The sequence below is a fragment of the Furipterus horrens genome, unplaced genomic scaffold (assembly GCF_987537825.1).
Source record: "Furipterus horrens unplaced genomic scaffold, mFurHor1.1.pri manual_scaffold_12, whole genome shotgun sequence".
In the NCBI taxonomy this organism is placed as follows: domain Eukaryota; kingdom Metazoa; phylum Chordata; class Mammalia; order Chiroptera; family Furipteridae; genus Furipterus; species Furipterus horrens.
In genome coordinates, this window is record NW_028327182.1 from 24,862,802 (window position 1) to 24,886,158 (window position 23,357).

The 23,357-nt window shown below is 35.3% G+C and overlaps 1 protein-coding gene across 2 annotated transcripts in view; it reads left to right on the plus strand.

Annotated features, from left to right (window-relative positions):
- Positions 1–23,357, plus strand: part of KLHL1 (kelch like family member 1) — a 323,324-nt gene that overhangs the window by 175,861 nt on the left and 124,106 nt on the right. For both annotated transcript variants that reach the window (XM_090257994.1, XM_090257995.1), the window contains one exon: positions 19,621–19,833. In XM_090257994.1, the coding sequence (XP_090114120.1) occupies positions 19,621–19,833 (213 nt within the window). The remainder of the gene's footprint in view (positions 1–19,620; positions 19,834–23,357) is intronic.

Below are 23,357 nucleotides of genomic sequence, written 5' to 3' on the forward strand. Positions count from 1 at the left end.
AAATCTTACAAAAATACATACACATTTATTCTAATCTTCATATTCTATTATTATCATGGTGATAATTTTCTGGTTGAGTCTCATATAATTTAAGTAAGATAACTTTGTCAGGAATTTTTCCACTTCCATATTTTTTGACTTAGGCAAAGTTGAACTCCTTAACCTTAATGCATTTTCTCATAAAATAATGAAACTTAAATTAAATTCATAAATATTTTCTAAGATTATTGTTAGTGTTCAATTTAAACAACAAAAATATATTTTACATATCAACATAAAGCTATACAGAGGTTGAATTTGTTTTACTATAACTAAGAATAGTATTTGATGATCATTACAAATATGTCTCTAAATATATAGGGTAGATAGTAAGCATTTCTTGAATTTAACACAAAAATAAAGAAATAACACTATTATCATTGATACAAATGCTCACTGATTCAGCTGAATGTCTTCATTTGTTATTGATATTCTCTTTCTACTGTGTTCTTGGGATTATAACTGCTCTTTCCATTTTTTATTTCTGTGTTGGTCTGTGTATTGTCATATGTCCTTACCCTCCATTATTTGGAATTCTATATGTATCTGGTATAAATTCACAGAACTAAAGTCAAGAGATACATTTTAAAATATTGAAGAGTTTTTCAAAGTTTTGGTTTAAATCGTCACTATCATTCTTTCTTACATAGGAAGTGTTGTTTTTTTTTACAATCTCTCATTGCTCCTTGCTTTTTCTTAGCTCACTTGAATTCTCTTTTCTCACTATTGTATTAAGTTTCTCATTAACAGGCTCCTCCCTCTCCTTTGAAAGAGGCTCAAGACATGCATTCATTCTAAAAAACATTTAAACAGCTCAGATATTTAAGGCTTTGAGGTCATTATTGAGGATTTAGTCAAGTAGGATGGGTCTTATCATTAAAAATAAAGGTCTTTGTAAAATTATGCTATTGACTTTTCTCTTTTTTAGTTCCTTAGTTCTTCAAAGAGCAGTTTGCTCCCTCCGGCATTGTATTCACCATTCGGCTTTGGCTTTTAAATTCTTACACCCAGGCTTCTCTACCCACCCCTTGACTGAAGGAGCTCTTTAAGGATATTAATGGTAGATCAATGAACTTTTCCAGTTTTCATTCTCCTTGGAACTTTCTATACTTTTCAGTGTGTTAATAAACTCTCCTTAAAATTTTATTTTGCTTCTCTGTCTCATAGTATCTTCTTTTCTTCCTTTTCCTTAGACCAGTGATATTGGATAAACCAAAAGGGACTTCAACTCCCCACCAGCTAAAATGATTCTGATCCCATTTGTGCAATACTCACCTTTGCGTGAACTTACATGTCTAGCTTTCTGCTTAATATTTTTCATACAATATGCTTAATCACTTCAAAAGCAATGAAGTCACATAAAACTCACTTTATTTTACCATTTGTTAAGTCTTTCCTGACTGTCTTCATTTTTCCCAAATGTATCATCATTTTATTTGGCAACCAGATTGCAAATTGGTGTCAAATTGGTTGACATGTAAAGTCACTTGCCTCTGATCCCACTTGTTAGTCTCCTTGTTTTCTCCTGAATGTCATCTGTTTACTCAAAATGTCATTTGTGTACCCCTGACCAGGATTGTCATTTTCCTCCATACATACCATACACATTTCAGTCTTTCAATTTTCTGCAACTCTTCCTGAGACAGACTGAACCTCTCCTAGATAAGATTGGAATTTCTGTGGGTTGCCCCTCAAACCTATAACAAATTAGCACCAGACAAAGTGGCACCAGATACCCACTTAATTGGCAAAGGGATGTTCTCACCCCAACTCCTGCACAGTTCAGCTCTAGAACAATCTTTTCCTGGCTTCCTGACCTTACCCCTCATTGTAATCATAGAAAGCACACCCCTGGGGGGGAGCTTTAACATGCTAATGAGACATGGGATACATGAAAAACCAAGTAGTTCCAGTTCTCAGGCGCCAAACAATCCCCACCTCTGCATACCTAAAGGTCCTGACATCCTCTTTCCCGTCTCAACTCCTTTAAAAGTGTTTCCCAGCTTTTTGTTCAAGTAGCAGCAGCCATTTCTTTTTCCTTCTGGATGCTCTTTCCCTCCCACATAGGACCTACTTTATAAAGCTTCTCCTGAGTCTTAATTCTGTGGGTACCCTCTTGATTCCTACCCTGGGAGTTCCCAAGAACCCAGGGCACTGAACATTCCTTCATTAAGTTTAATTTATTAGCCAAATATTTAATGGAAATTTGCCTACCTTAGCCCTTGATTATATAAAGTGTAAAAGGAATAAAACTGATGTTTAACCACTTATCTAGGTGTCAATCCTTGGATACATTTCCTAATCTCTGTGAGGCTCATTACTTCTGTGCACAAAAACAATCAAATAGAGTAACATGAGTGAAGTGCCTTTCACAATAAAATAAATATTAGTTGCATTTATATTATTTGCATTACTTTTGAGATTTTCCTAATGACATCATTTTTTTTTCATTAACTTTTTACTGTCTTTACAATAAGGCATTAAAATATATGGACAAAAACACCAGGATACAAACAAGTTTCTACATATAATTAAAACTCTGTAATTGTTATTTCCATTCTAGTCACCTGTTTATGGGCACAGTTTCTCACACATAAACATTCCGTGAGTTTCTTGTTTGTGTTTAGTTGGTAATTGGATTACTGTTTAATTACCTCATTTCTAAAGGGAAGGTCTGTGTTTTCCCTAGAATACAGAACCCAAAGCAAAGCTAATGGGTGAAGGTTTAATTGGGATACGCAATTCCAGTGTTGCAAAGTTGGGGGCAAAGGGGAAAGTAGGCTGGTAAGGGGGGAAAGCAAATGCAAGATAGTGCATTTCTGAGCTGTTCACAGCTTAAACTGAAAACACAATTGGTAGTTTAATAATGAGAAATGTCTTCAAACAGGCCATGCAGAAACATTGTGAGAGATCTGTCCATCAAGGGGATAAAAAGGAAGGAGCTATCTGTCAAGACATCAAGCCTTCTGTTTCTCCGAGGTCAAAGTTTGTATCACTGAACATTATGTCTCTTTTCAAAATTGGCTTAACTAACTCTGTTGACCAGTTGGTCGTCTTACATTGTAATTCAGTGAAACTTTCACTGTGTCCCTGGCAGAAGGGTTCTCTCCACTGGAACCCAGTGTATCTTGCTGGACAAATCCAGAAGCTGTGAAGTAGAGCACACCTTTGTAAGTGAATCCCTGGGAGTAATAGTGAGAGAGGAAAATCCTAAATCCACAACTTATTTCACTAACCCATGAATTCTCATAACTGGCGATGTGCAATTCAATATCAGAATTGAATCAATGCATATATCGCATCTTGGGAGACTGCGCCCCAACCATATGTGGTGCTGTGCCCCAAGCTGGTGCTTTGTCCCAGCTTCAATATGCCAGTCCACCATTTTTCAGGTCAGTTGTTTCTAGGTGATGAAGTATATGGCAAGATGAATGAATCTCATGTTCATTAGCACACTATTATGTTCCCTTTACCATAAAGTAGGTTATGTTTTCCAAAGAAATTTTATCAGTCATACTATATCAATGAATCAGGGACACTATATCAATTCTCTAGGCTATTAGATGGTGTTAAGGGGTAAAGAAGGCAAGCCTAACCAGAGAAAGTACCTGTTAAAGAAAAGATGGACTTCTGCCTCCTGCAATATAAAAGAGGACTTGTATAATTCACTTTCCACCAATTGGCTAGCTTGTCTTCCCTAAGAATCATGTCCTATTAGGAATTCGCAGTGATCTAGCTATCAGCCTTGTTGATGGGGAGCTCATAGTTTCAGGCCCGTCATAGCTTCCAGCCTCACGTTCAGCTCTGTGGGCCCATTGTGGGAACACTGAGATGGCTAAGGAAGGAAGATCGCATATGTCCATGGTGCAGGTTACATGCCTGGGAGCACCACCCAAGGCTGGCTCCGTGCTTGTGGGGGTACCCTTCACTTCCTTCCAACTTTCCTGAGCCTGGCTTCTGTTTTCTTCTCCCGGACAACTGTAGGCTCCCATTAGAGATGAGCCACTAACTAACAAATTGTGTAATTTTGGTGATTCTACATATGACTTTAATTCTCTGCTCCCAGCATTTAAAACTAGCACTGTACAACATAAAGGTGAATAATAAAATTCATGCTAGTAGTTTAAATTTTCAATTATTTTTATTTAGAATGATATTAAATAACAAATAATAAGCATCATGTCAAATCAAAAGAGTAACTGTCAAGGAAAAAGAAGAGCTTTGTATGTACATATAACAGCTTTTGTTTCCACGGTCCTTGAGCCGGAGGCTCTGCAGCTTCACTTTGCATTGTGCCTCCCAAGTAATGTACCTAGCCAGCCCTGCCTCCAGTAGGTTCTGATGTAGTACAGGAAAAATTTGAGAACCATTGTTCTAACACATTGGGAAGTCAATGAGAAAGCTTTTGCCAGCTGTTTGTGTCTCTCAATTACACATTTATATCTGGGAAGAGAATCACAGGTAAGGTCTGTGGAGCTATTGTTCCCATAGTGAGACAAAACTTCATTTATTGCACAGCTTCCATAGGTTACACTGTAACCAGAGGACTGTGACAGTATTTTCATGTCACCACAAACCCCTTATCAGAGATGTCAAGTTTCCTTTTTCAGCTCACATCTACCCTAGCAAAAGCTACAGATATCGTTGGGGAAGGATCAGAGGGAAACTTATTTTATGTATTTGTGGTGGTATTCTTCTCAATAGATCTCATTTCCTCCTGAAATTAGTTGATTCTGAGGCTGTGAGCCTAGTTTGATCTAGAAATTGTATGAACAACTCTAATTTGCCATGGCAATGCCTAGTATCAGCTTTCTTATTATTCAAACAAAGCAATACCCTGAGTAAAAGCCCATCCATCTCACCCCAAGATACTTGAAGATTAATTTCATAGATTTCTACAAATATTGGGAACCTATGTGCCACTTAGGCTTCCTGCTCTGTTATATATAGTTACATATATCATCTCTGATGATTAACTAGTTCCATCTGGATTCTTCCAATTTGAATGTCAATATTTCCAGTGATATGAGACCCCAAGGAGAGGGCAGCATGTGTCATTCCTAAACCTGGCCTTCTTAAAAATATGGTGCTCCCTCCAGCAACATATTTTGGACCTTCCCTAGGAGCATATAGTGAAGGGGTCTTCAGTACTTTCAGAGAAATCCATTCTGTTTCCACCTCCCTTACTGGCATCTTTCAGTCATCTATACCAGGGTATAGTTATCTCCAGGCTTCAGTGCAGTATCCATGCCCATTAGTAAAACCAGCTCCTAGCCAATATCCTAAATTCCAAATAGTGAGTGAATGGCCTTCTTGAGCCAGTTCTCATATTTTCATTCTTATATTCCTCCACCCTGGCCTAACACCCTCCAGATCAACCCCAATACCTATTTCTTCTTAATTTCACTTACACAATTAGCCAGATCCTGGAATTGCTTTGAATGCATATTATTTCTGCCTTAAACAGTTTTCACTCCTCTACCCAGATGGTGCCCAGACGGTAAGTTCAGTGAAGTGAGACTCACACGGGATACCCTTGGGAGAGAGAACAAAGAATGAGACCCTCCACCCTCCCACTCCTATATCTGTGCTGTCAGATTGACTGACGGTGCTCACACACTATCAGTTCAGGGCTGGGGGTAAGCCTCCATATGAACTGCAACATGAACAGTCTATCCTGTAACACAAGCAAGGATAGCACCTTGAACCAAATGCAAAGTTGGTCAGCCCAAAACTTCTGGCTAAGATCTTCTTACATTGCAGGGGGAGAAAATAACTATTTTGTATACTGATTTCTATTCCATGGGTTTACCTGGAACAGCGTAGCAAGACAACCTTAAAGAAAATGCTTGAAATAGATACAGTATTCCCTCACTTATCGTGGGCACTATGTTCTAGACCACCCCACCCCCCCACGCGAAAGATGAAAATAAGTAGAAACCTTATATTTATTTTAGTATTTATATATATTTTAAGGCTTTATAATCCCTTCCTGCACACTTACAAACCATTCCCAGTTCCTTATTAACCTTTCCCTCTCCCTTAATAACCTTTTCCACACTTTTATAAACACTACTTATGTTCTTAAACATATTCTACACTCTTAAACCTACGTAACTTTAACAGCATACATACACGGTACCACAAAATCCCACAATATGTCAAAAAATCCAAAACAAATAATTAAATATAATATTTTAAAATCCCGCGATACAGTGAGGTCGCAATAAGTGAACCGCGATATAGAGAGGGACCACTGTACCTCAAATTGATGGTTATTTGTTTGAAGTCCCTATAGGCAAAATCTCATGCCCTCCCCATGAAAGGTGGATGGAGAAGGAGGTTGCCGTCTCCCATCTTTTACACTTTAATGGTCATTCTGAACCCCTATTTATTTTAATCTTTGGAAGAGGATTTGAAGAGGATGGAAGACCCTTGCAGGATACATAATTAAGAGTAGAATGTCAAACTGTCAAAAGCGGGGACACAATTGAAAGAAGGGAAATACACCGGACAAATGAGAAGCACCCTTTCATGGAATTGCTGCTTTCCTATAGACGGCTCCCCTGAGATGTGTGGTCCAAGCTTGGGTTATTTTATCCCCTCCCAAAAGCCACTTAGAGCTGTCCTTTTATTCTTTTTGATAAAACACTTAATCACCACACAGCACGTTGAGTGCATCATATACCACATGAGATTAGGTCCACTGATGTATGTGTGTGTCTTCCCCATCCTGGTGCTGGGTATTGCAAGTATCAAAGTCACCTGTGCACTGGTATTCAAAAGGTCCAAGACATGCATTTTCCCCATGTCCCTATTCAACCCTGATCATGATATAGGGCCTCTGCTCCTGGCTGCTGGGAGAGGGGACTTGGCCTAACCCAGAGTCTTCTTTATTTTTGAAAGTCAGTCCAGAGGTCCTTGTAAAATTGTCAGGGCTCTCCAATTTATCTTTAGACTCACTCGTAAGAGAGAGAGAAATAGTACTGTATCATCAGAGCGGTCATCACGAAGTGGCCATCAGTGGGCAGCACCTTAAGCTCCTTCTTTGAGACCCTGTTATTGAAAAATCAGCCTCAGAAACCTCTTAGAGAAGATTCTTACCCCTATCTTCCAGGAGAGGGCGCCAGACTGCCACACTCGTGCTGCTCTTCTGGTCTGCTGTTGCTGCTTGTCCATGACTCCTTGTCAATCGTGACTCAAATTGTGCTGCAGTTTAATGAACCTGATCTCCATAATCAGTGGAAGCGCCATGGAGAACCCTAGACAACTAAGTGCGGTTAATAATCTTATCATCTACTGTTCCCACGCCATCAGTGGGCACCCGTGGAGGCTTGCTGGGCTGCTACGGCCTCTGCCAGGATGTTTCAGACATGTTTTCACACTGACCTCTTGAAGCACAATTAACTGAGAAGGGAGAGGGTTTCAGATGTGAATGCTTTCTTATAGTCGGCATACCTACCATTCCCTTCTTCTGTAGGCAAAACCAAGGCACTTTGTAAGAAGGGTTTCATTACTGGCACTCTGCCCCTCCCCTACTCTCCACTGTCCCTCACTAAGTTTAATAAGATTACCACCTTTGTTTTGACACGAAACAGTCACAACTGCCTCTAGGCTATTGGATGAAAAGGTCTTGAAGGGGTTTTTTACACACTTTTCAAAGAAAGTAACAAGCCTCAGTTCCTCGCTGCATTGCAGGAAGTCTGTCTTTGTCAGGGCCATGTTTAGAGCCAACTTACAGCATCGTCTGATGCAGCTCAGCATCTAAGGGGTCCTACAGTTTAGAGCTCTATCACTAGAGGACCCTGGGCAACAGCCCTGAGCTGCTTCCCTAGCACTTTTTAGACCCCCTTTGTTGGATTTCTAATTTGATCCAGGAGGCTGGCCAAGGCGTGGGAGACTAAAAATGATTCCCCTAAGAACCAAAAAGGTTTCTGTAAACAATTTGTAAAATAATGTTATATGGTTTGAGTCTAAGTACAGATAAATTATCAATGGAGTATTATTTTGAAGGATTTAAATTAAACTATATATTTGTATGACCAAAACTGCCTTCTAATTTCTTCAGTTTATAAGATGCTTCAAAAATATTTAGAATTCTTTGAGGGAAAAGAAATGCTTTAACTTGGTCTTTATTGTATTTAGTGTATTTCCTAAATATTTAACATATTTAGTGTGTTAGCGTGTTTAATGTATTCACCTCAATGAATGCTGAGTATTTTTAGATGTATAGTAAATTTTAGTTGGATGATAAATTTGATGTGGCTTATGCTTCATCCATCAGCTTCACCCACTAAGTATTTGAATAACAACAAGCATGAAAATTTGATATACTTGAATGTCAGGCATACTTTGGTAGGCAGAATTCTAAAGATTTGTCTCTCTGCCAAAATTCCATGGTTATTCGCTCAAATACTAATTTTGGGTATTGCTGTGAAGGGACTTTGCATGTGGAATTGAAGGGACTAATTAATCAACTTTAAGACAGAATGATTATCTAGGATTATTCAAGTAGAATGACACAAGAACCTCAATGCAGAACAGTCCATCAAAGAGATGTGGCAGAATAACAAAGGGCAGATGAAGCAAGAGGGGAGGCCAGGGAGATCTGAAGCTGAGGATTCAAACTACCTTTGCTGTATTTAAGGATGGAGGAAAGGGGCAACCTAAGCCATACAGGAAGCTGAGAATAACCTTCAGCCAACAGCCAGCAAGGAAATGGGACCCACAACCACACAGAACTGAATTTTCCTAACAACTTAAATAAGCTTGAAAACAGATTCATTCTCTAAGACTCCAAAGGTTGAAGGAAGCTTGTCAATATTTTAATTTTGGCCTCATGAAACCTGGAGCAGAAAATCTGTTGTGCCTGGAATTCTGATCTTCAGAACTGTGAGATAATAAATGGGTGTTTTTTTAAGCCAATAATCAAGAAAAAATAAAAGTTACTTAATAACTTTATTAAATGTAAAAAAGTGTATTTAGAGTATTTTTAGAAATAATGAATAGCCTTCCATATTGAAACTCTCTGAGACAACAATGTATACAGCTACTGTGAGGTATGACTTCTTTCTTTCACAGGAGTTCTTGTCTGTTTTTATTGCATCTTATTTATAAAATATAGTAACGTTCCATGGAACTATATTTGCCACTAGATGTCATGTGTCTGTATGGAACAGTACATGTGGTAATACAACTAATGTTTATTTGCTGAGAGATAAATTAATAACGTGCTCTAAATAATTATTTGGCAAACTAAAGTAAAAATTAGTATACACTTGTATAACCATTATGGAGGTTATCTCTCTGCATTCCAATTATTTTACATCAAGTGTGGTATATACTTTCATTAATTTTTATTTTATGGTTTTCTAGGGAAGACTTTTTAGCTTGTTTCTGATTTTTACTTGAGTTTTTGACAATGATTACAATTGTCTACTGTGTAAAAAGTTTAAAATACATTAAATATAAGAGACTATATTGTGCTGTAATATTTTAACATTGATTGTAAACAACTAGTAAATTAGTTCACGCCAAAAGGGAAATAGTCTAAATTCTTTTATTAAGCAATAAACAAATGTGAGATTATAATCGAAATTTTACATGCTATTATAGAAACTATTTAGACCTTAAGACTGCAAAATTATAATGTATCCTTTGTTGAAGAACACTAATGCTGTTTTTTTACTGCAAAATAATCAATGTGGTTAGGTAAGCAACTTCCTTCCCCCCTTTTTTTAATTTACACATAAATTTTACCCCACATAGCTATTTTAGATTATGCAAATAATAGACTTTACTGATGCATCATTTATGTTTACAAGCATAACAACAAAAGACTATATAAATACTGTACAAGTTGGCAAAACAATCCTCTTTTGTCCTGAAAACAAGTATTTTCTGTTAAGGTAAAAGATACATTTTCTTTCCATTTTCTGTAGCTCATTATGAGCACTACCTGATACAATATACATTCTTACACTTCTAAATAAATGCTTACAGTCACTTTTCTACAAGATATCCTAGCATGGAAGACATAAATATTATCTTGCATTAAAATGATCTTTATCTAGCAAAGTCGCAAGGATTATTATATTTATGCTTTTATCAAGCATTGTAATCCCTTTAAGAAAAAGTTTGTGTGGTCTGGTGTCTTGGACAGCTTGCTGCAACAACAACAACAAAAAAAAATCTTTGAATGCTCAGAATGCAATGGTCTCATGATTTAATTGGCAATGATACCATTTCTCCTGTGGGCTGGCACACATATGTAGCTTTCATAGAGATTGAGCAGAGATTGTCACTTTCCTTCTAACTTTTCCAGCTACTGCCATTCTCAATGATTTCTGTAAGATACTAAAAGAAACTTGTCAAACAGTTATGCAGAGCAATTTATGAAGAGAAGGGAAAGGTAGGTTTAGGTTCTACCAAGGAGTTAATGTGCTTATTGTTAATAATTATAAAAAATCAATGCTACCACTCTGACTAATTTATGAATGTACAGTGTTGCACAATTTACAAAGCAATGAACATGTTTAAAAATGGTTAGTTACTTTTTTGTTAAGCCAAAAAACAAACAAACCCAAAAGGAAATAGAAATGTTTAGCTGACTGAGCTTTCTTTCTTGGTAGTGAAGTTTACAAATGATTTCTATATGCTTCTTTTTACATTAGTAGATAATAGACATCACATATTAAAACTTTTGAATTATGTGTTTTCAGTATAAGAAGCAGAACCAATCATTACAATGGTTAATGCATAACATTTGCATACTTTGCATAACATTGTAAAGTTTAGGAATCATTTTATTTCTTAGTCCCAATTGTGCTTAAAAGCAAATCAGAAAAAGTTTTATAGGATAGTTGTTATACACCCCATTTTCAAGGTATGGAGATGATATCTTAGAATAATTAAGTGCCCTTGCCTGGGAAATAATGACTAGAAAGTATTAAAATTGAGACTTTTTTTTCAATTCTTTTTACTAAAAACCTATCTCCACTGTAACTTCTAAATCCTCTTATCTCTTTAGCAACATTTTGTCAGAAAATACTTAAGGTCACTGATTGATATATTTTGAGGGATTTAAAATAACAAAATTATCTTTCATCCCACGTGATAATCTTGAAAGATGAGCATCACACATTATTTCTGATATTAAATAAGTTTTAAAATTCTTAGAAAAGTTTTTGAAAAATTGACACTATAATATATTTTTTAAAAGAGTTACTTCCAATTAAGTAGCCACACTTAGTAGGTAGTAAAGAGTTAAAGAAACTTGGCTGCTAGGCACTTCATTCTGGCAGATTTAGATCTAAGTAGTTTTTCTGTTGCAGAGGAAAACTCAGAAATACACATATACCAAAACACATGTGGCCCTTCCTGTATACTGCTGTTAAGATAAGAAATAATATATAATTTAAATAATTAAAGAACTTTTGCTCCATGGTCATTTTCTAAGCGCTGCTGACAAAATTGATAAGACAAACTCTCTTATATTCTACACACTGACAACTCATTGAACACTTCTTTCCATGTTTTACTATCTGAATAATATTAATTAGATATAGATGGATAGATACCCATATGTGTTGGAACCCAGTGCTGATTCTTTTTGTCTGGCAATTGGAAGAATATACGAGGCAAGGTTGGAATCTCTGGCAGTTCCTTTATTGCAGACTTTACAGAAGTCACACTTACACAGCACCGTGGGCATGCGATGGACCACCAGCCGGCCTCCAACCAAACTCCCACCACTCACAGTACAGCCTTTGCTGCTTGCTGCACCGGCACGAACACAAACACTTATGTAGGGGCTCCATATCTTTTATATATTATGTATAGACAAAGCCAGCTACCAGCCAAAATATGATACCAATGCTTACATAACTGTGAGTGTGCTGCCCATGCAAATCTGTTATCTCTAAGCAGCCCACACCTGGGCATCCAGGGTGCGTGAAACTCACTGGACTCCATTGTCCTCACACCATATGTGACACAAGTCTTTTTTTGTTTTTTTAGGATTTTTTAAATTTACTTTTTAGAGAAGGGAAGGGAGGAAAACAGAGAGAGAGAAGAGCATTGATATGAGAAAGAAATATTGATCAGTTGCCTCTCACACATGCGGAACTGGCCTTGCCACCCAAGGATATGTCCTGACCCAGAATGGAACCGGCAACCTTTTGCTTTGCCCAACATAGCCCAACAAACCAATCCATGCCATCCAGGGCAGAAACCGTGTTTTTATACAGTTTGCTTTATATTTGTTTTTCAACCTTTATTTGGAAACGTGCTTGGGAAAGATAAAAAGTTGTATGTAAATAAGAAACATAGAGTTTGTGAAAATCCTTGTTCATTTTTTGTTTGATTTGTTTTCATTTCTGAAGGACTAAAGGAAAAATACAGATATTTTAGAGGAAATTTAACCATGATTATATCTTATACTCTAGCATTCTTTTCTGGTTTCCAAGATTAAGATCCTTTAGAGAGACAAAAGAATAATAACCCTTTAACCTTTGGAAAACATTATATATCACCCTGGCCAGGTAGCTTCGTTGGGTAGACTGTCAACCCAATATGCCAAAGATGTGGGTTTAATCCCAGGTTAGGGCATATGCAAGAATCAGACAATTAATGCATAAATAAGTGGAGCAATAAATCAGTCTCTCTCCCTCTCTCTTTCTCTCTCTCTCTCTCTCAAATCAAAAAAGACATGATATAAGGAAGAAAACATTTAAATTTTTAATATTTGGAAAACTGATGAATAGAATAAACATAGATTTACCCTGAAATTAATGTAATAAAAGTACAAGATGACAGATTTTACTTTAAAATGAACCATTTTCTGACCAAGCTTTCTTATAGGGCACTAGGTTTCTCATGACAGAGCTTAGTCACTGGGTGGGCATTACCCAGAAAGACTAAATAGAGGATACATTAACTTAAGTGACTTCAAACATCATCTCCAATTTGAGATTATGTGAGGTTGCAGAAATTCCCATTTTATGACCCTGTTAGAAATTATGGGAATGGAACCAGATGACATCAAAATTGTTTTTAGTACTTTCCAAATCTACAATTCTATGAGAAACATTTCTTTGTCTTGGGAAATTGTTATTCTAGAGGGAAAAGGTGTCTATCTCCTAACTGAAACTCCTCCTTTCTCTATTCCACTTACATTCTCATACCTTGGTCTCCATTAAATCCTCCATTTTTTTCTCTCATCATAATTTTTTTTCTTATAACATCATGTGGTTCTCCTCATTAAAAAGTAACTTTCTTAGTGTCAAGAACCTTTCTTGTTTTGTCTCTGTATTTCTGGTATTAACAATATACTAGGCATACTGTTTTTCTTCCCATTTACAGGTAAGGAAGCCAACTTCCTAATCACACAGCCACTGGGTAGCAGGGTTGGGATCTATACGCCGGCCAACTCTCTAAGCCAGTTATAATCTATTGACTTTCCATAATCATGAAGCCACATTATGGAACCCAAATGTATCAAGAAAGAGGTGGAAATAGGTCCAAGTGAGCACTCCAGAATCAGGGTGCATACATGTTACAGAAAGCAAAGTAAGACCATAAGTCCAAACTAGATGGGCAGAGAACCAAGCAGGGAAATTAACTGAAGGATAGATAGCCAGTTAGTGTAATAGGACAAGAGACTGTATTCCTATTCCCAGCCTTATCCTGACTAGTGCTATGACTATGTTTGAGGCCCTCTGAACCTCAGCATTCTCTTATTTAAAATAACAAGATGTGACTCTTTATAAGTCTCCGTTCCCTTTGAACTCTAACTTAGTGTTCAAGAGTTCAGGCAGCAATTTTGACACAGGGCTTAAAAATTCAGGCAAGGCAAATAATCAAAAGCTCAGGAAAATTGGTTTTAACCTGAAAGCGTTAGAGTCTGGACATTAATATGTTAGTGTAGCAACTTGAAGGTAACTGTTATAAGAAGCCCTTGATAACTGGGAAAGGTGCCTCTTCCCGCCCTGCATTTTTAGAAAATTTAAATTCTTGAGGCAGTAGGAAAAAAAATAATAAAGAGAAGTTTTTCCTGTCCCTGATGTTCATCTGGGTCATGGGAAACCTAGTATTTTTTAAAGACATCATTATATAAAATAAAGAGCGTCAAAATTATCATTAAAAATATTGGGAATAATTACCATTCTTTATTAAATTTATGTGACTGTTTTAACATAGCTATTTTTTAATTCTTCTTATGTATTATTTTACTAAGACTGCCATAACAAAGAACCAAAACAACAAGATGTGAGCAGATTCAGGGCCTGATTCTCACTGAAAGTTCCAGGGAAGAATCCTTCCTTGCCATTTCCAACTTCCGGAGATTCCTGGCAGTCCTGGGCATCCTTTGCTTATAGCAGGATGACTTTTATCTCTGATACTCCACCTTCACATGGCCTTCTGACCTCTGTGTCTTTCTGTCCTCATGCTTTGTCTGTGTCTCTCTGAGTTTCTCTCTTATAAGTACACCAGTCATTGAAATAGGGGCTACCCTAATCTAGTATGGACTTATCTTTACTAATTATATCAGCAATTACCCTATTTCCAAATAGGGTCATATTCTGAGTGGACATGAAGATATGGGAGCCACTACTGAATCCAGTACATGATGTAATGAAAAAGCACTGCTTTAGAAGTTGATATGCATGTGCTAACAATAAAATTATGCATATATCAGAAACTCTAAAAACTTTGTTTGCAAAGTATGCTTAATGTATACTTAATTTTATAATTCTACGACTTTAGACTACAACTCTACATTTCATGCTGTTATAATAAGCCTCAACCAGAGGATGTGCTGAATTCACCTTTCAGTCCCCCCCTTTTTTTTAATTGACAATATGAGACTCCTAATAATTCATCTTTCTAACTAATAACCTTTCAAATGAATAATTAAATACATTCCATAACGTCTGTTGATTTTCAAATGAGACTAGAGATTCTGTGGTGGTCTGCAAAAGGTCAGCCTTTCCACCATAATGCTTAAAATATTAATTGGGGGGTTCCTCTAACTGACCACTGGTCACAATGTGCGAGATGGTGAGACAGTGGGTTTTAACTCAGTAGACTTTCATAGCAGAGAGGTTTCTTTGAATTAACCATCATAGCATATAATGTGTTGCTTTGGAACTTGTTGTTAATGAAGAAAAAAAAATTACAGTTTATGTTAAAGTTATTTGAACATAAATAAAATATTTTACTAAAATTTACATCTATATTTTAAATGTAATCAATAATTAAAACATAATAATTGAAAGGATTTATTTATGTTGATCTGATGTTATCATTGTTAGCAAACTTTTAAAATGATGTGGAGCCCTGGCTGGTGTGGCTCAGGGGATTGAGCACCAGCCTGTGAACCAAAGGGTTGCCAGTTTGAGTCCCAGTCAGGGCACATGCCTGGGTTGCCTGCCAGGTCCCCACTTGGAGGCATGCATGAGACAGCCACACATTGATGTTTCTATCCCTCTCTTTCTCCCATGTTTCCTCTCTCTCTAAAAATAAATAAATAAAATACTTTTAAAAATAAAATAAAATTATGTAGAAAAATTGAATTTCTAATAGAATTTCAAATGAGTTACTGTGCATTGAGGTATCACCAACAAGGTGAAAGACAACAATAATAGAATTCAAGAACAGGGGACATGAATATTTGAAAACATGTTTATATAAAATTAAGAATACAAACAAAAAAATTTTTTGTATATTTAGAATAAGACAAAACTATAATTTTTTGCTGTTATAAAAATGTTTATTGTTTACCAAAACAAGTGGACCTCTTACCAAATGCTGCTTGGTAACAAAATCTTATCTTAACTATTTGTCGTAGAAATTACTTAAAATATGAAGTAACTCCCTGGCTAGGTAGCTAAGTTGGTTGGAACATTGTCCCAGGAACCAAAAGGTTGTGGGTTAGATCCAAGGTCAGGTACATACCTTGGCCCTGGGTTTGATCCCCAGTTGGGGCACACACAAGAGGCAACTAATTAATGTTTCTCTCTCATATCAATGTTTCTCTCTTTCACTCTCCCTCCCTCTGTCTCTAAAATCAATGAATATATCCTCAGGTGAGGATTAAACTAATAATAATAAAATAATAATAATAAAATATAAAGTAGCAAAACTAGATAGTATAATTTGTTTGTTTTTATTTGTTATTTATGAAGATTATTGTCTTATGTAGTTGCAACTTAAATTTGGTACCAAAACCTTTCTTTATAATAAATACTTTATTCTATATGTAAAAGATGCAGGTATACATATATTTCCATTTAATGGAGACATTGTCAAAGATTGAGAATGAATTTATTCAATTATATGATCTAAATTACCCTTTCAATGGTATTTCCCACAATTCTGAGGGCTCATTTTTGGTCAAGTTAATATACAGATATGGCCCTGTATAGTATACTATCTGTTATTCCATCTTTGCTTATATGGTTTCCCCTGATACATATCTTTCCATTTCTCATTTTCTAATTTACACTCCTCCTAATATTCTAGGTCAATTTGGAAAACCTGTTCTTACAGAACTGATGACAGTCATTTTCTAGACACTACACATTTTAAAGCTCTCACATGTATGGTAAGATTTTGATGAAAATTCATCTTTTTCTCCTTACTATAATTTTCCAGGATCACACATTAGGTGCTTAATAAATTCATACACAATAAATGATATCATAAACTTAAAATAAAGGTATTTAACTTAAGACAAACAAGCCAAAAGTTTCAATGCCTCTCATTGTTTGTTCTTAGAAAACATGGAGAAGCTAGGGTGCTAAAACAGTGTGCATTGATATTTTTCTTCTTTAATAAATAAAACATGATGAAACTGAAACAATCCAGAAGCTAGATTGCAAAAAAAAAAAAGAAAGGAAAATATTAGGCATGTTGTCATTAAAAAGAGACTAGATGGAAAATGTAAAAAGACTAAAGAGAACTCCAGAGCATCAAAAAAAAAAAAAAAACCAAACAAAACGATAAACAATATATGGACAAGTATGAGATCCAGTAATATCTGATAGTAGCTCCTAATGCCCAATTTACTTATGACCCTTTTTACAAAAAACATTAATTGTTCCAAAAAGATTTAGTATGATGTACACACATACACAATTATAAAAATATACTCTATATACTTAGATATAAAGAGAAAAAGAAAAAAGAAAATCTGCTGTAGTGACATTAAACAAAACTATTATTAGAGCTGTCAAAAAGAAATCAAACTATGAAAGGCTATCATATCTGATAAATTTCAGTTTGACTCTAAGTTTTCTAGAGACCAAATTTAAAAAAAAAAAAGTAATCTGATCAATTTCATAACTTACAATGCCCATGATAAAAGCAAACCAATTTACTCAGGAGAAGTGCAATTATTCCTGTTACTAAAACCCGAAAGGAATTTCTCCCAAGGGTCATCATAGAAAGAACACCGTGAAATATAATGAAATAGGCTTTGAGCAATATCTTTGTGATAGACACCACTAAGAGTTTCACAGAACTGCTTTTTCATGGCCCTCCTCACTATGTACTGATAGGCTAGCTACACAATTCTGTGCGTAGTTTAATAGAGGCATCGATTTTTAAGTGACTGAAAAAGTAGATGTACAAAACATTTTTATGGAGATTCTTTAAGAATACATTTTTACCTTACTGTAGCTCTTTAGAGAAATTTGGTGACATTACATTTAGAACACTTAATTGGTTCATTCAGTAAGTACCAGGCATCTATAATTTACACAACACGGTATTAGTAACAGAGGGAACACCGGAGACAAAACAGTTCCCAGGGTTTCAGCTATTCTGTGTTGTCAACAAAATGTAAATAAACATGACAGATGACCTGAAAGAAATTAAAAAGTGACATTGTCTTGTGAAAGTCAAAGGCACTTCAAGCTTGGGATTCAATTTCAGGGATACGCTGGTGAAATGGGTCAGCTATCACTTCAGAAACTGGGTTTGAATCTGCTGTGATTTGCAGATTAATGAGCACTTGCTGAAGCTTCTGCTGTTTGAGCATAGTGACAGTGCCTTGTTTGGAAGAGATTTACTCCCACTCTATTTCAGGTTTTAACCCAAAGTAAGCACCCTGTTGACATTTCTACCACAAATGCAGCTTTAAAACTGAGAAACCTTAGTTATACCTTCCTTAGAGATGTCTCAGGAGACATGTTGGGGGTGGGAGAGAGAAAAAGCAACCCGTCAGATCTTTGTTTTCTCTAACCATATACCGGCCAGAGAGGCCTCCCTGCGAAAATGTAAGATAGCTTTTTTGTTGTTGTTGTTGTTTTTGACAAGTCATTTTTTAAAAATGTGTTTGAAAAACAATTCACTGTCCTGAACTATTTCCAAGTTTATTTTTCTCTACAAAAAAAACATAAATACATCTACTTAATAAACATGTACTGTTCACCTGCTATGGTGCAGCATCTTCATCTTAAGGAGGTTCAAGTCTGCTGGAAGTCCCCCAAGTGCACCAAAGATCAGGCTGCAGTTGGGTAACTGCTGTCTCAGAGAAATAAATACCAGGCACTGTGCACGTGTGTAGTGGGCGGGGCAACCAGATCTAATGGAAGTAAACAGAGCTACACAATCCTGTAGATAACAGGTAGCTTTTGAATGGAGTCTTAGAAAGTGACACAAACTAGGACAATGAGTGGATAAAGCAATTTTAAGCAAGAGAATGAGCAAGGAAAGACATGTCAAAGAGCATAGCAATGAGAAAGAAGAGTAGTTTTGTGACTGGGATTCAAATAAGGTAGGAAATGAGGACTTAGAATTAGGAAGAGGTGCCAATCTATAAAAGCCAGTTGCTTAACCAAGAGATATGAACCAAAGACAAGGGATGACCAAATGAAATCAAACCACACAAAAACTTTAGAGGAATGCCATGAGGTAATTTATGTTTAAAAAATATTATTTTAGCATTACTATGAAGGATACAATAAAGAGTCAAGCAGAGTAATGAGAAGGTTATGGCAGCAATCTAGAAGAAAATTAATGGGGATCAGAATTAAGCCAGAGAAATTGTCATGAAAGGGTGGACGTATAAAAGGCATTACAAAGGTGAGACATACGCAATTTTACGACTTCTGTGGACTATATGCCCTGTTTTTCCCCTCCTGAATATGCAGTGATGTAAATATTTTACGTGTTACTTCTCTCTGTAATTTTATTCTCACTTTCTGATTCATGTATATATAGTCAAGCTTTAAAATTTTTGAATTGCTATTCTTTTTATATTCACCATATCTTACATAGCTTCCACTTGAAACTTAAACATTTAATCACTTAGTACATTCTTCCTGCATAACAAAGCTCAACATTATAATCCCCCAGTTATTACAAGATCTGTGCTGTCTTGGTTACATTTACACTTCAATTACAATTACAATGCTTTCATCTCAACAGCTTCTAGTTTCTGAAGGATTAAGTCTCAAGGATTATGTTATAATGAGAACAAAGGTTATTGACTACTTTTCTCATTTCTTTCTGAAATGCTTTACTAGCTAAGCAAAAGTGAGACCAAATTTATGCCAAGATGTTTTCTCCCTGCAGGAAAACATAATGGAAGTTATGAGGAATCAGGAGTTTTTGCTGCTTCCAGCTGAGGAGCTCCATAAACTCCTGGCCAGTGATGATGTAAATGTTCCTGATGAAGAAACCATCTTCCATGCATTAATGATGTGGGTCAAGTATGACATGCAGAGGAGATGCAATGACTTGAGTATGCTTCTTGCCTTTATAAGACTGCCACTGCTTCCACCCCAGGTAATTGTGATGCTGTATCAATAGCTACAATGTGCTGAAAAAATGATATTAAAAGTAACACCCAAAGTTTAAAAACGATAAGAATAAATTTAAATATACTCATAAAGCATCTGGGAAAATAGTAATGTTCAATGAATATGTATATATGGCCACTTGTAAACACACACACACATATATACAAACACATTCGAAGGCACAAAGTCCAACCACTTTCCAGACTAAGTTTTATGACTCTCCTTAACTTAACTTTTTTTTACACTTGTTCATTTATTATTATTTATTCACATTTTAATTTTTGGATTAATCAAATACTCTTTTAAAGGTAAACCTGATGGAGGGAAAATGATGGGTGATGGGTGATGGGTCTGAATCCTATCTCTGTCACTTATTCATTCATGTTCGTATGACATGAGAACATAACTTCTCTGATATTCAATTTCTTCATGTATAAAATAAAATTATACTACCACATGAAAGCTTTGTGAGAACCAAATAACATAATACATGTGAAGTACCTAATCTCAATACAGTATCCAGAAGATTTTAAAATATTGCAGTTATTAATTTCCTGCTTTGTTGTTTTAAAGATTGATCTATCTAGATCAATCAATCTATCTATCCAACTATTTACTCTATGGTGCAATGATATAATCATTCTTTGATATAAATACATCCTTATGGCATTTTTTAAGGTTCAATGCATGAAATTTTAAACCTCAGATAGATAAATAAGAGATATTATTGAATGGTACAGAGTTATAAAGTTACAGCATTTAAGCAATTGGAATTATAGAATCTTAAAATTGGGGCTAAGGAGAATCCAGACACCAAGGGAAATAACTATCTAATTTTATTGATCTGGGACACAAATGAATTGATAAGAACACCAAATCCACTTTGCTTCTAAGAAGAGTAACTGTTTTTCCCTGATTCTGAGTCATATGTCTATAAACTAATCTGTAATGTTATGAAATTATCTATGCACAACACTGTTAATCTGGGAGCTCTTGCTTCTCAGGTTATCCAAAAATAAGCTTGAAGGTAGCTCTTACCTCTGAAATGATAGATAAAATTGTGTACATACATTATATATAAGGGGTATGGGGTGTCTATAACATCCATCTTATACTTCATTTGGATCTAAACTACCTTCAACACTTCTACTAATCCATATATTACTAAGAATAAAAGACAGGGAATTAAGACATCAGAAAAACATGATGAGCAATTAAGACATATTTATAACAAGTGAAGAAATAAGAGATATGGTCATATTATTGGGAATATGGAAAGTTTTTAAGCAAGCACCACTGTATAATTATTGGGAAAACAAATGAAGCTTTATAATTAAAGTAATAACTGTAATTCATTTGGCTCCTGAAATGAATAAAGGAGTAAAAGCAAAGAGAAAGATTTTCTGAGAGGCTTGCCTAAATGAAATATATGAGCCTATCTGAAAAAAGGAAACATGCATTTAAATAACTGAACAAAGAATAAATTAAGCCAAGCACTGAATTTTTCTGTATCATTTACTTTAGGTTTTGATGCCAGATATACTCAAAACTTAAGGATTCCCTTTCAAGCTAGAAATGGTCAGTGATGACTATTAGCCAATAAGAGATAGATAGCCATTATCCAATCATAGATTCTGTGAAAATTGCTCTCTGTTTGTTGAAATGTGGAAAACTAGGAGTAAAACTGGTGTTCCAAATCTTCTCATAAAGTAGGACACGTACCAGAGGAGATCAAGAATGTAACCAGAGCTCCATCTTTTCATATGTCTTTCCTTCATATCCTCTTCCCTGACTCTTTTGGTATCAAAAATAAAAGATGCCCCTACCTGTCCAAATCATCTAAACTATTACATCAGAACAACATGACCATCATACTGCCTTATTTGCTCTTAAGGCTATGCATTACACATGAAGTTTATTCTTAGTGGTTCAGCTACTTTATCTTGCTTAATGAAATATATTTATTATCATTAGAAAAAATATTACTTTGTGTAACTAGTGTAACTAGTAAAAGGCTTTTGAGTTATCTCTTATGCAACTTTCAATAAACATAAAGATAGCATATATCTATTCTTCATTCTTCATCTCTCAAGTTGGGGTTATTACAAATATAACTTTATATATACTTTCAGACAACAAATGTGTAAGAGGAAAGAGCAAAACATATTTTCTTTTCATAAAATGTCTTTGGTTATAGGCAGAGTTATTACATCCTAAGTAATGTCAATGAATTGAATGTCATTGTAAGTATTTTCCATACAATATTTCTAATCTTATAAGTACAGCTGCAAGGTAGTGATTATTAATTATGTTGCACAAAGGAAAAAACAGGTTCAAAGAGGTTTTTCAGAGGTCATAGAGCTAGTGAAAAATGCAGTTTTTATGCAAATCTGGGCTAACCAGATATGAACATTCACAGATATTTCTTCTGTAAATTTATGTTGCTTACCTGTTTGATCTCTAAACTGGAGGATAACAAAAATATCCTGAATAGAACAATTTTGAAGGTTCCCATAAAAAGGTGGAAAAGAAATAAGAGCAGAGAAATAGGAAGTAACATACATTTATTCCTTTTACTAGTTACAAAACATACATGACATATATTTCATCTCACTTAAATTCTATAATATCCTATTATTATTACCATTTACAAATTAGATAATTGAGAATTAGTATGATAGGTTTCTTTCTATTAAGTTGTAGAGCTCAGATTTTACTCTATTTATACAAGTTGGGACAAAAGTAGGTTTAAATTTGTGAGTACATGAAACATAAAGTTTATTTTTGCCTTATTATTTATTAATTATTGTATTATTTTCTATACAAGCCACTGTAAACCTACTTTTGCCCCACCCTGTATTAATATGGTTTTTCTTCCCTGAGAGCAAATAAATTCATTATTCATTTCCGTGGTTGACTGCATATTTATGGCAATGTCCAGCTAGATTTAAAAAAGAATTTAGTAGAAATGTAGGATTTTCCAACCTTTTACACAACTTTTAAAACTTCTAAGCATTTTAAAGTCCTTAAGAAAAGGCCTTATGATAATCAGGAAACATTTTTACTTTGATCCTGGAGCCATTAAATACTTTTTTTTTCCCTTTAGTCTTATAGTGCTTAATGTATCGGTCTTCTATAATCTTTGAGTGATTTGTGGGTATACACTGCATATGTGTAATTATATTATATATGTAATTATATTATATGTTATAATATATAATTATATAATATTTAGTTTTTATAACAAAACACAATATTGTGTTTTAAAATACTAACGCTATTTAAAGAAGTTAGAGTGTGCATTTTTCTAGTGAGGTGAGGATTTATTTTCAAAAGAATGTAGTGTTTGAGAACTAAATAGGACAAGGAGCAGAATAATAGTCAGGGGGGGGAGGGAGAGAAGGGGGATAAGTAAGGGAAGGGTCTAGTCAAGGAACGTGTATAAATGACTCATGGACATGGACAACGGGGAGGGATATGATTGGAGGAGAAGGGGTGAGCTGGGGGGGA